The sequence below is a fragment of the Eptesicus fuscus genome, chromosome 1 (assembly GCF_027574615.1).
Source record: "Eptesicus fuscus isolate TK198812 chromosome 1, DD_ASM_mEF_20220401, whole genome shotgun sequence".
Classification (NCBI taxonomy): Eukaryota; Metazoa; Chordata; class Mammalia; order Chiroptera; family Vespertilionidae; genus Eptesicus; species Eptesicus fuscus.
In genome coordinates, this window is record NC_072473.1 from 102780877 (window position 1) to 102793605 (window position 12729).

At 38.6% G+C, this 12729-nt stretch overlaps 1 protein-coding gene across 1 annotated transcript in view; it reads left to right on the top strand.

Moving 5' to 3' along the window:
- ATP11C (ATPase phospholipid transporting 11C) overlaps nt 1–4190 on the top strand; it is a 252395-nt gene extending 248205 nt beyond the window's left edge. Inside the window, exon 29 of the mRNA XM_028130691.2 lies at nt 3545–4190. Coding sequence (XP_027986492.2) covers nt 3545–3607 — 63 coding nt within the window. The 3' untranslated portion in view covers nt 3608–4190. The remainder of the gene's footprint in view (nt 1–3544) is intronic.
- The last annotated feature ends 8539 nt before the right edge of the window (nt 4191–12729 follow it).

Consider the following 12729-nt stretch of genomic DNA (forward strand, 5'->3'; position numbering starts at 1 on the left):
TTACTTCTCATGACTCATTTTTATATCTTCTACTGACACTTAAAAGAGTATTTTGTCATTTTCCTTTAATCATTTGTTCATCTTCTCAAATTGTCACACTGGACAGGAAATTATTTCAGAAACTTGGACAGTAAGTCTCTGGTCCCGTTGATTCCTACTGTGCAATAGAAGCCATGGCGTGTTAGAGCCAATCAATTCACCAAACACAGGACTGTTTTGCACAATTTATCTTTGTTCGGTACACTGACAGCACTGCCACAACTCTCGGAGGTGTTCACCAAAAGGATGGTATGGTTTACTAATCAAAATATATTGACTCATCTACCACATAACCTACCAGTATCATTTCAAAAATCCAAGTTTGGCACATATTACTAATATCTGTATACTTCTACCATGAAAACAATTCAATTCAAGTTGGACACGTTCTTAGATCTTTAAATGTATTTATTTAAATGTTATGCATTTGTTATACTGTAATCATTTGTACTTTTGGCCAGAAGAGTTAGTCTATAGAAAGTGATTTTTTTCTTCTACATTTTTATCACCAGGTAGGTTAACCAATCTTCAAATCCTTTAAGTATCTTTACCTCACTATTACAGAGAAATCTGAGCTGTAAAAAGGCATCTGACTCATTATCCGCCAGACCTTCAGTCAGACCTCTTCTTTTACGAACATTCTCAGACGAATCTAATATATTGTAACAGGTACCTAGTGTTAAGTGGGCTGGCTTTAAAGAAAAAGATTAACAGCATTATAAAGAAAAAAATGAAACTGTCACTCTCTAAATTTTTTCTGTTGTTGGTGTGGTGAACTTTATATTATTCTTTGCTAAAATATAAAGATGCATTACTTGGAATATGTGGAAATATGTATTTTAAATTTGCTAACCCCCCCCCAAATAAAATTTTAGGCATTTCCCAGAGCTGAAGGGTAATACAATATATTTAATTTGTAAGGGGCAAATAATCATGGCAGTGCCATCATATGAAAATGCTCAATAGTAATCAAGAAATATAATTTTGATTTTAAAATGTGTTTGGAAAATTAAAAAGAAATATTCCAAAATTGCATCTGTATAATATCAAGTCAGTTTAGCATTGCATGTTCTTTTGGGAATTATGTGAGAATAATTCAATGTGTTTGTATCTCCGTGTGCTGTGTCTGTGTGTTTGCAGGTTTAAACTTAATGTCCTTGTAAATGTCTGATTCCCAAATATATATTAATGAGCCAGTCTAATCACTTTTAATGTCAAGTTTTATTCAAGCTAAATGTTTCAACTTTCAGAGGTAGTAAAATCTTTCTTAGCCATTCAGGGGGGTGCTACCCTAATTATATAAAATGCTTCATAATTTATTTTTTTCTAAAAATGAGTAAATTCATTTTATATCATTCTTTCATTTGCCCAAAAACTATTTGGGAGCAATTTATATGCTATGGGAGGAATCCTTGAATTTGGAATGACTCCTCCATGTGTATTTTGTTTCACACTGCAGGGGCCTCTGTTACCCCAGACCTTTAATAGGTCTTTTATCCATTTATGGAAATTTAGAGTAATTCATGAATGAGGTTTACAAGCTTGTCAGCTTAGAAACAACTCTGTACAGCTTAGGGCAGGGCTGTCTTTCATGCACACATAAAAATGAATGATCATCATGAAAGAAATTGCAAGTCAGTTCATTTTGAAGCCAAGAATTGTAAATCCACCTCATAAGCCCACTCTTTCGTTAGCTATCAACTGCCCCACAGTCCATCAAAGGAGAAATATTGAATGAATGGATTGATTCCATTGGTTCTTCTGTACCTGCTGTGTTATTTTGGAAGCTGACTAATTTTGCCTCTGTCAGCATCTCCCTCGCCCAACCCCCATTTTGAGCAACTCACCTGCTTATATTTTCCCTCAGTGATGAATCTGCTTCCCAGTAGCCTTCAAAGTTTTTTGCCCCTTTGTCCCAGATAGCCTTGTCCTAAGCTGTGTGGTGCATTTTAGCTATACTGTTTTCAGCTAATTTTGTATCCCCCTGGATTGCTTTCTTTAGCTTAGTCTGTGGTTTGGGGGATTGGCTGGGTAGCAGACACTGCTATTGCTTTTGGACTCTCCAGGGCTTTAACTCCTACAATGCCTAATATAGAGCTGAGGAAGTTTTAGCTTTTAAGCAATTGTTCTTTTTCATGTAAATTTCTTCCAGGAATTTATATTCATGTGGAATTAGTTCTCCAAGGAAAATATTTGGTAAATTAGCCCCACTGAGTTTGTCCCTTGGTTGATAAGGTGACACCTTTTACAAGTTCTCAATGTGAATGGCAATCTAATTTTCGTTAGTCACCATAACCCTATCTGAAAAATTAACATGAGAATATGGAACATAAAAAGAAATAGAAGGTACTCTGGAGGACTTCTAGTCCAACCATGGTGAGGAAGATGCACAAAGAAAATAGCACACCTCTTTAAAGCCTTCCACTACTCAGGTTTAAAAAGGTTAGATTTTAGAGTAGAGAACCAAAGTTAATCTCCCTCCCATGACATAGGGCTTCTACTTTTCAACATACTTGATTTACACTCAGTTATCCATTGTCCTGTCATGCCCCATCCCACTCATAGCATTTGATGATATTTAGAGGACAGAAAAGAATCTATAAATTTTTAGGGATAGTTCTCTTTTTTCTTTCCTAAAAAGATAATAAGAAAAACAAGAGTCATTTGACCCTTAGATACATCATCTACCAAAAAGAAAATTAACTTCACCCTGGCTGGTGTAAGACTGGTTAGAGTGTCATGTCAGCCTGTGCACCAGAGGGTCTCAGATTTGATTCCCAGTCGAGGGCATGTACCCGGGTCACATGTGGGAGGCAACCGATTGATGTGTGTCTCTCTACTCCCCTTCGCTCTCCCCCACCCCCTCCCTTTCATTCTCTCTCTAAAAATCAATGGAAAAAAATATCCTCACTCCTTGGGTGAGGATTAAAAAAAGAAAAGTAACTTCAGTATTACAGGGAGGAAACATGTTTCTTTTAATAAAGTACTTTAACAGCAGTCTTTCAAAACAATATATCTTAAGATATTCTGTCAAAATTTGCACATCCAAAAAAAAAACCCAGTAATTTGTTCATTCATTCAGCATGTCCTGAGAATCTGCTATGTGCCAGATACTGTGCTAGTTGCTGAAGATAGAAAGATAAATAAAATGTCCCTGTTCTAAAGGAGCTTATGGGCTACAGGAAGGGGTCTTAGTGAGGTAAGCCTCTGCTATGGTAGATAGTCCTAGTGATAACAACTGTTAGGAGAACCCTGGAGCAATCCAAAAGCAAAAAGCAAGTCTGAATCTTACTCAGCTGACAAATGATTAAATCATTAAAAACTGGTTATTGTGTCACTCTTTCTTTTTCCCTGCATGTGAATAAAACTTGGCACTTTAAGACAGTTGCTTTACTCTCATAACAAAATTTACTACTTGACTTATTTTTGAAAATGCTATACAGATGGTTTTACATTGTTATTATTAAAATAAACCTTTTAACTGTGTATATTTTAAATTTTTCAGAATCAGAATCTTGAACTGCCTATGTTATTGTCCTACAAGCATATTGACAGTGGTTACAGCTAAAAAAAGAAAGCATGAAGAAACAACTACAAAAAGTTAATCATCTCAGGATACTCGATATGCAACAAACTAAAAAAACTCATGTCTAGGGTTCAGAATAAATGTCTATTAAAATACCAAATGACTATTGTAAGCATTTACAGTTATTGTAACTAGCCGTTATGGCCAAAGCTCTACGTTATAAATCATATGAAAGTTGAAAGCAAGAATATTTACAATTTCTGGCTTTAGATAGAATAATATAATTACCAAGTCGGTGTTCTTTTAACCCATGAATTTTGTGAATGAATTTGAATAGAATAGTATAAAAATAGAAGTCATGCAATGGGAATGAATAGATTTTGCTAATATTTCTTTTTCTGCCTGGTGGAAGAAATCAGCTGCTTGGATCACTCTTGTTCTTGCTGAATGATGATCTTAAATTATTTTTTCAACACATGAAAGGAATACTTGAAAGTATAAGAAGACTAAATGGTATCAATGCATCATATAGAATAGTTAATCATTTCTGTTTACCCACATGCTAATTTTGTCTTGATAGAATATCCTTGACAAGAAATGAACACTTACGTGGAAATAGCGTTAGTCCTGGGTGTTTTTGTGAGAATAAAAAATTATTTTACTTAATTTTATTTTTGTTGTTCTGAATAAACCCCAAGTAATGGGTGTTTGGCTACTAGATTTGAAAATAATACATTTCCAATCACTTAGTAGCCCCTCAAAATAGTTTGGATATAACAGATTTTTCCCATATTTTACTAGGATCTGAGGTAAGGGGGGCCAAACCACAGTTACATAAAAGTAAAGGGCATTCTGAGCATCAGTCTTTAATGACTTTGTATAGAGAGGAAATAAGAATAGCTTCTTTCAAACTTAATAGTTTTTATTTGAAAGAGGCTACACATATGCATATATGCGGTGCTTTTTATTTTTTTTTTTTTAACTTGCCAATTTGGGAGGGAGGGATCCATCCCAGGATGGTATTTCAGCCTGCAGAGCCATAACTGAACATATATGCTGTCTCTCTTAGCAAACTTGGCTGGTTAGTGGTCTAACTCTAAATCATGAGATTCACATTGGTAAAGTCCTCAACTTACTGGGCTAGAAGGAGGTTTTATCCTGTTAATGAATCCACTTAAAACATAAAACTTGAAATATCTTTATTACATGGTAAAATTAAACATATTTGGGGGGATATAAATTACTTCATTTGACTACTAGATTAAAATGGTCTTTTAAAAAGTGGTTTTCATACCAGTTTCCATTTTTGGTTGTCTTTTCTGGCATGCCTGTACTATTATTAGTGTTATATTGTACCTTTTTGGAAAAGTATTGGATTCAATCTGTATCAATGTATTTATATAGTCCATATGGCACATTTGATTCTTCCATGTACATTTTGTGTTAATATTTAGGTGTAATTTTTCTTAACTTCTAGAAGGACATATTCACTTATCAGAACCATTCCATCATTACATTTTATTATTTCCTTTGTTGTCATCTCTCAGTATTATTTTTGAGTATTTTCTTAAGTGTCATTTACACCTTACCTGGTAGCCTGTATTTGAGGTAGTTTGCTGAAAACAGTCATGTATTCTTTCCCTATTCCAAAGAGCCAAAAATTCATACCCAGGAAAGCTTATGATGTTTTATTTTCTTTTAAGAACTACTTTTAAAAAAACATTTTTAAATTGATTTTTTTAGAGAGGAAGGGAGAGGAGAGGAGGGGAGGGGAGAAGATGGGAGAGGAGTGGAGGAGGGAGGGATGGAGGGAGAGAGAGAGAGAGAGACAGACAGACAGACAGACAGACAGACATGGATGTGAGAGCAAGACATCAATCGGCTGCCTCCTGCATGCCCCCTACCAGGGATCAAACCCAGGCACAGGCCCTGACCGTAATCAAACCGGCAACCTTAAGGTGCATGGGACGATGCCCCCAACTGAGCCATATTGCCAGGGCTTGTTTTTATAGTTGTTACTGTATTGTTATTGTTTTATGTAAGAACTATAGGGACTGTGAATACAAATGAGAGAGCCACAATGGATAGCCTTGTTTAATGCAGAACCATTGGAGATATGACATAATCAGAATATCTGTGGTAGTGGAAATATAACTGGTAGTATATAAAATTTCTTGCAGCCAGGAAGAAACATGAGTAAGGGAGATTTAGAATCATGTCTCAGCTACACATTACACTGCAGTTCAAATTCACAAAGGCAGTGACGTTTAATATCATGGTTTAGATCCTGAGAGGGACCTGACTTTCCTTTTTGAAAGACATGTTATCAATGACCTAAAAAATTGGCTAGTGTGGGGTTAACAGATGGAATAACTTGAAGTAAGTTATCCAGTATGCCCAGCACTATAATCTAACCACCTTATTTTGTGACAGGAGAAAATGTAACGCTAGGATCATATTACATCATTTGAATAATTTTGAACTATCAAAATGTCCTTGCAATTTCACAACTGTTGTCAATTGTTTGAGGATGTTACCTACTAAACTGAAATAATAAATTCAATACCTACCACATTTACACCAGCAACAGTATAAATGCAAGCATAAATTTGCAAAACTCATAATAATTTAGTGATAAATTTTTTTAATAACATGCAGTATATAAATGTGCAGATTTTATGCAAATGTTGACAAAATCATTTTTCAGCTTGCAAAATGGGACTGCAATATGACATTTTTCACTTAAGCAATTTTTTACATCTATGTTGTTGCTTTCTATAATGAATGTGAATGCCATCTTTTACGAATGCAATTTTTTCATTACAGAAATTTGTTTGATCTAATCAATAAACTTTGGTTTGATATGATTGATATTTTAGCCTCTTTTCTGGAAACATCTCAGTTTGACATAACAATATGGAATGGAGGGGGTTGATGGGGGAAAGGGGGACATATGTAATATTTTCAATAGTGAAGTGTAAAAAAAAACAATATGGAAGCAGTTTGGATAAGTTTCTAATCTCTTTGTACAAGTCACAAAAGATTAACCATTTATATATGTGTTCAACTGGCATTTTAGGGCAGTATCTAATTTCTGAAGTTTATGATTTTGGTAGGAATCCTATCTAATAAAATAGTAATATGCAAATTGACTGTCACTCCAACACACAAGATGGCCCCCCCCATGTGGACACAAGATGGCCGCCACAAGATGGCCTGCAGGGGAGGACAGTTGGGGGTGACCAGGCCTGCAGGGGAGAGCAGTTGGTGGTGACCAGGCCTGCAGGGGAGGACAGTTGGGGGTGACCAGGCCTGCAGGGGAAGACAGGGGTGACCAGGCCAGCAGGGGAGGGCAGTTAGGGGCAATTGGGCCGGCAGGTGAGTAGTTAGGTATCGATCAGGCTGGCAGGGGAATGGTTATGGGGTGATCAGGCTGGCAGGCAGAGGTGGTTAGGGGCAATCAGGCAGGCGAACGGTTGGGAGCCAGCAGTCCTGGATTGTGAGAAGGATGTCCGACTGCTGTTTAGGCCCGGGATTGGGCCTAAACAGGCAGTCAGACATCCTTTGAGGGGTCCCAGATTGGAGAGGGTACAGTCTGGGCTGAGGGACACCCCCCCCCCCCGGTGCATGAATTTCGTGCACTGGGCCTCTAGTATTGAATAAGACTGTATCTTGTCACTGTATAGTAAAAGTCCAGCCAAATCAGCAAATACATATTGAAAGTCAACTGTGTGCTTGCTGCTGCCCACACATTGGAGGTGATGTGATGTATGGTTTTTGTCTCCATCCCATTGAAATAATTTGATTCTAAAGTAGCCAAAAATGCAGGAATTTTACAATAGCTTGAAACTTGATCCAAAATATGTGTGTATGCCTCTCTCTTTTCCCTCTCCCCAACTTTTCTACCTACTTTCCAACCTTCTCTGACATTCTCAGCCTGCATCGCATCCAAGGCCTTGTGAAAGTCCCTTTTGAACAATCCTGCTCTCCTTAACTACTAAGAAACTAAAGTTTCTCCACTGCAGCTTGATGCATTACATTTTCACACTTCAGTCTCTTTTTTGTGGCCTTTTTTTTTTTTTTTAAGTGGGAAATGTGCTATATTTGGAGATGAGACCTGAGTTAAAGTTTCAGCTTTGCCACTTAGAGCCATTTCCTCTCTCAATCCTCTTTCTTCTCACTTGCAAAATGGCGTCTTGGGAGTGAGGGGTGGTCAAATGAGGTAAAGGATCAAAATTACTTTGTAAAATTTTATTTCTTATTCAGATGAAAGCATTATTTTTATATTAAGGGGTTTTTTTGTTTTGTTTTACTTTCAAAATGAATAGTTGTCATTTACCAAATTTTCATAAATCTGTCTTAGATTCTTTCTACCTTCTTAGAATTAGTCTATTCAGGCTTCCTTCCCTTCCCCCATCCAGCCTTTTGGGGAGCTGTCTCACTGCTGAGTCTGCCCAGGATTGGCCAATAAAATAAGTATTGTGAGGGTCTTGAGTGGTTTGGCCCCATCAAAAAGAAGCAAATGCAAAGGTTAGGGGCTGAGGTTATCACTATGGTTATTCAGTGAATGTGTCCATGGCTGAAGTGCTGGACGCATACTAATGAAGCCTGAAGGGCTGAGTTCTGGGAATAGTTGTCAGGGGAAAAGGGGACTTAATTATTTCATGACATTTAAAAATTTTTTGACACATTTTTTTTTCCAGCAACTGATGGGCAAGGAAATGGGCTCAGTCCTAGTACGCAGACTTATTATGCTGAATAAATATTACTGTGTGGTAGGAGCTAGTTCTTAGTGCAGGCTGATTTCTGAAAGGAACAGTGCACCTCTTGGCCAGCGGCAGGTCTTTGGCTCTGGCTCTTTGGGTGGGGATTGGCAAAGGATGCTCATGGCTAAAATGCCTGCTGCAATAGCAATAGGGTGGTGAAGGCCTGGGGCAGGGCCAAAACCAAGTGGAGGGGGGCAATGGGTAAGACAAGGGGGACATCTGTAATACTCTCAACAATAAAGATTTATTAAAAAGCTCAGGCTTGAGCAATGAGTTTGAGGGAAGCAAAAAGTATTTTGGGGAATGTTGGAAACTTCTACTAGTAGCTTTCATGGTACAGAACCCCCTGCTTTAGTGAGACAGTCTCTCCCTGAATCCCACTTTTTGAAATAAAAGATGAGATTATTTTTTTTAAATGCCTGCCACTACTTTAGTCTCTTTATCAGTTTGCAAGGGCATATTTCCTACTAGTAAAGTCACTAAAATCCCAACTCATTAGCTAACAAATACAGTCAAGGACTGTTGTAATGACTTTACATATATTCACTCCCTTAATAATTCTAACAACTCTATGAAATAGGTATTGACTTGTATTCATTTAACAGGGAAGCTTCATCACAAACCAAGGTCACACAGTTTAATAGAGTTAGAACCCAGGTATTCTGACTGGAGTTTATGCACTTAACAAGGACACTATTTCCATCATTATACTACCCCTGATGGCATGAATAAACATAAAGCGTTTATTCATGTAATATTGTGAACATTATTTTTTTTAATATTGTGAACATTATTAACACAATATTATAACATTAACCATGAGAGCATCAGAGAGGCCCAAGCTGAGGGATAGTCTACACAATAACTGGCTTGTAATCTTGAAAATTATCAAGATTATGAAAGACAAAGACTAAGGAATGTCCACATAAAGGAAATAAAAATGGCATAACTAAGTACAGTGTATGATCCTCAGTTGGATGCTGAACCAGAAATTGAACATTAGTGGGATTATTGGTAAAGTTTGACTATGGTAAATATATAAATTATATCAATGTTATTATCCTGAGTTTTGAAATTGTGCTGTGATTGTTAGATTTGAGGGAATCTGAGGGGAAAGTATATGGGGATTTTTTCCTACTATTTTTGCAACTAATGTCTAAAATTTTCAAATCATAATATGAAAATTGTATTAAAACAAGCATACAAATAATAATGGGAGAGAACATTAAATTGAACTCACTGTAGAAGACAAATATAAATTATTAGCTGATATCTACATAGCACTTTCTGTAATGGTTTTACATCCATCATTTAATCTTCACAACAGCCTTGTTTAGATATCATTAAACTCCAGATTCTTACATATAGAGACACAAGCTCAGACCGGTTATTTATGTTGCCCCTGGTCCCACAGGACTGAACCCAGGTGTCGGCCACACTTTTGCCACTACATCACGCTGCAGTTTGGGGCTTCTAAAGCATGTCCCACTGGATTCTCAAGATTAATAAACCTTACTGCAATCATTTTCCTGTGGGGCCCATCAGGATGCAGTCATTCATACTCCAAATAAAACCATAAACAGGAGTCATGTCAACACTTAGTGTTGAGGTGGGTGGCCTCAGAATGCCCCAGGTCCAGGTTTTCCCTTCTGTCCCTAAACTGGGCTTCCCTCAAGTACTGCTTATTCAGGTGTCCCAAGCAAGTTTTAGCCTACCCCTGCCTCCTGCCATCTGCGTGAGAATATAAGCAAGCTCCTTCAATTTAATTATGAGGCATCAGGTTAATCACCTACCTCTACCTCAGGATCTAAAGTATGTACTTCCTTAAAGCACGGACATGGATATATGCCAGCACTCCATCTCGAATGAGTCCACCCCATTCCTCTATCAAAATCTGACTGAGATTACTGTTATTCAGCATTTTCCAAACTGGGTTGTATGAAACTAGAGTCCTAGAAAATGTTACTCGGTTTTCTTCAAAGAGTGGGTTCCCTGGGCAGATAACTTTGGGAAGTTCTGTGTATGATTGTCCCATTTGAGAATTTACAATGCATACTAGAACATTCAAGTCTGAGAGTTATAAAATTAAAGAAAGAAATTTGACTTTGTTTAGCCCACTTTCAAACACTGGACCAAGGAAACCATTTTGTGTAGGTTATCTCACAACAAATCATTGGATTCCAGTTTTGTGTGGTATTTCACTTTAAAAAATGAAACAATAGCTAGCTTCTCTATACTAGTAACTATACAAATCACACACTCCTCCCCATTCACTTGATGGAGTTCCCTTTCATGATCTGAAAAAAATGTAACTATCATTTTTAAGCCAAAAGCATCAGTCAAGGCCCAAAATGGAAAGAGGCCATCCCATGAATTAAAATAGAGGGTACTTAATATAGGGAATTGATAGCATACTTGATGGCAGAACTGAAAAGACAAATGGGAACTATGCAAAGCAGCCCACAGATTATAAGTAGGATGTCAGAACCACTGTTAGGCTGGTGGGACAAAGAGCAAGAGGAGCCCTAGCCAGTTTGGCTCAGTGGATAAAGCGTTGGCCTTTGGACTGAAGGGTCCTGGGTTTGATTCCAGTCAGGGGTATGTACCTTAGTTGATGGCTCTATTTCTGTCCTGTTGGGACACGTGTGGGAGGCAACCAATCAATGTGTCTCTCTCACATAGATGTCTCTTTCTTTCACTCGCCCTTCCACTCTCTCTAAAAAAAAAAAAAAAAGAGGTGGAATTCCTGGATCCTATGTCCTGGTCACTGGGCAGAAATGGGAATCACTGTGGGCCTATCTAGCAGCTGGGGCCACAGAGTCTCAGTCACTGTTGGAGATGCAGCCTGAAGTAGAAACATTCATTTCTGCCTGTCCTCAGGCTTCCAGCCAGTGCCTTCAATTGGCTGGAAGCAGCTAACATGAGAGCCTGGGAAACAGTTTGAAAGGTTCACTCACCATCCCTACAGTACAGAGCAGAGCTGTGAAGGGTGAGGGATGCATCTGAGGGAAAACAGGCCCAGAGCTGGCACATCTATGATTTAAGGAGTCAGGTTCAAATGTATTGTTATAATTGAGAGTATGTTAAAGATGAAATTTTAAGAAACTATATTTTAGCCTTTTTATAAACCTCACTCTTTATATTTCCCATATTAAGAAGATAAATGTGGAAGACTTAATCTGAACTCACTTTTTTAATATATTTAGTGTGATATAGATTATAATTATTATGGATGCATACATTAATGGAAGTAGAAGGCACTTGTATAATACCACCTTCTCAATTAGTAATAAAGACACTTTAGCATTAAAAAAAACTAGAGCCCAGCTGGCATAGCTCAGTGGTTGAGCATTGACCTATGAACCAGGAGGTCACAGTTTGATTCCCTGTCGGAGCACATACCCAAGGTTGTGGGCTCAATCCCCAGTGGAGGTGTGGGGGACGACATGCAGGAGGTGGCTGATCAATGATTCTCTCTCATCTTTGATGTTTCTATCTCACTCTCACTCTCCCTTCCTCATTGAAATCAATAAAAATATATAAATAAATAAAAACTAGAGCTAAATGAAGGAGTAAGGGTATCCAGATAAATGAAGTTTACCGACCCTTGAGGAAAAAATGGCAGCGGAATAGACAGATGTGTCCCGAACCTTGTCCTGGAGCAGATAGAAAAAACAGCTGAAGGTCACATGGGGAGTGTTTGTTGGCAAGTTAAGGGACAGCTAGACTCCAGGAGACAGTGGGGGACTGCTGCACGGGGCTCCCCTGACCGGGCAGCCCCCACTGCTGCTGGGTTCCCTCCCAGAGCGACCAGCTAGGACGCGGAGACTGCGCCATCTTGAAGGGGAAAGTGGATGTTATTGGAAGCCTGAAAATCTACAACTACGGCTCCCACCGAACAGCTACAAACCCAAGAACATCGGTCCCCAGTTGGCGCAAACACGTGGATTCAGAGGAGCTCTACACTCCACCACGGAAAGGTCAGGTTTTGCCTGGGATAAGATTTCTCCCAGGAGAGATTTCGCCTGGGAGATATTTCTCTCTCCGGCAGGAAAGAGAAACGCATGCACTGCGGGAGCTGGAGGACTGGGGGAATTCTGCACCTAGAAAAACCCGTGGCTGTTGGGGCTGGCATGATCCGTGAATGTGGAAGGGGGTCCTCAGAGCTGCTAACAGAAAGGAACTCTAAAAAGCAACCGATTTTGCCCTAGCCGGTTTGGCTCAGTGGATAGAGCGTCAGACTGCGGACTGAAGGGTCCCAGGTTCAATTCTGGCCAAGAGCACATGCCTGGGTTGCAGGCTTGATCTCCAGTAGGGGGCATGCAGGAGGCAGCCAATCAATGATTCTCTCTCATCACTGATGTTCTTGTCTCTCCCTTCCTCTCTCTAAAATCAATA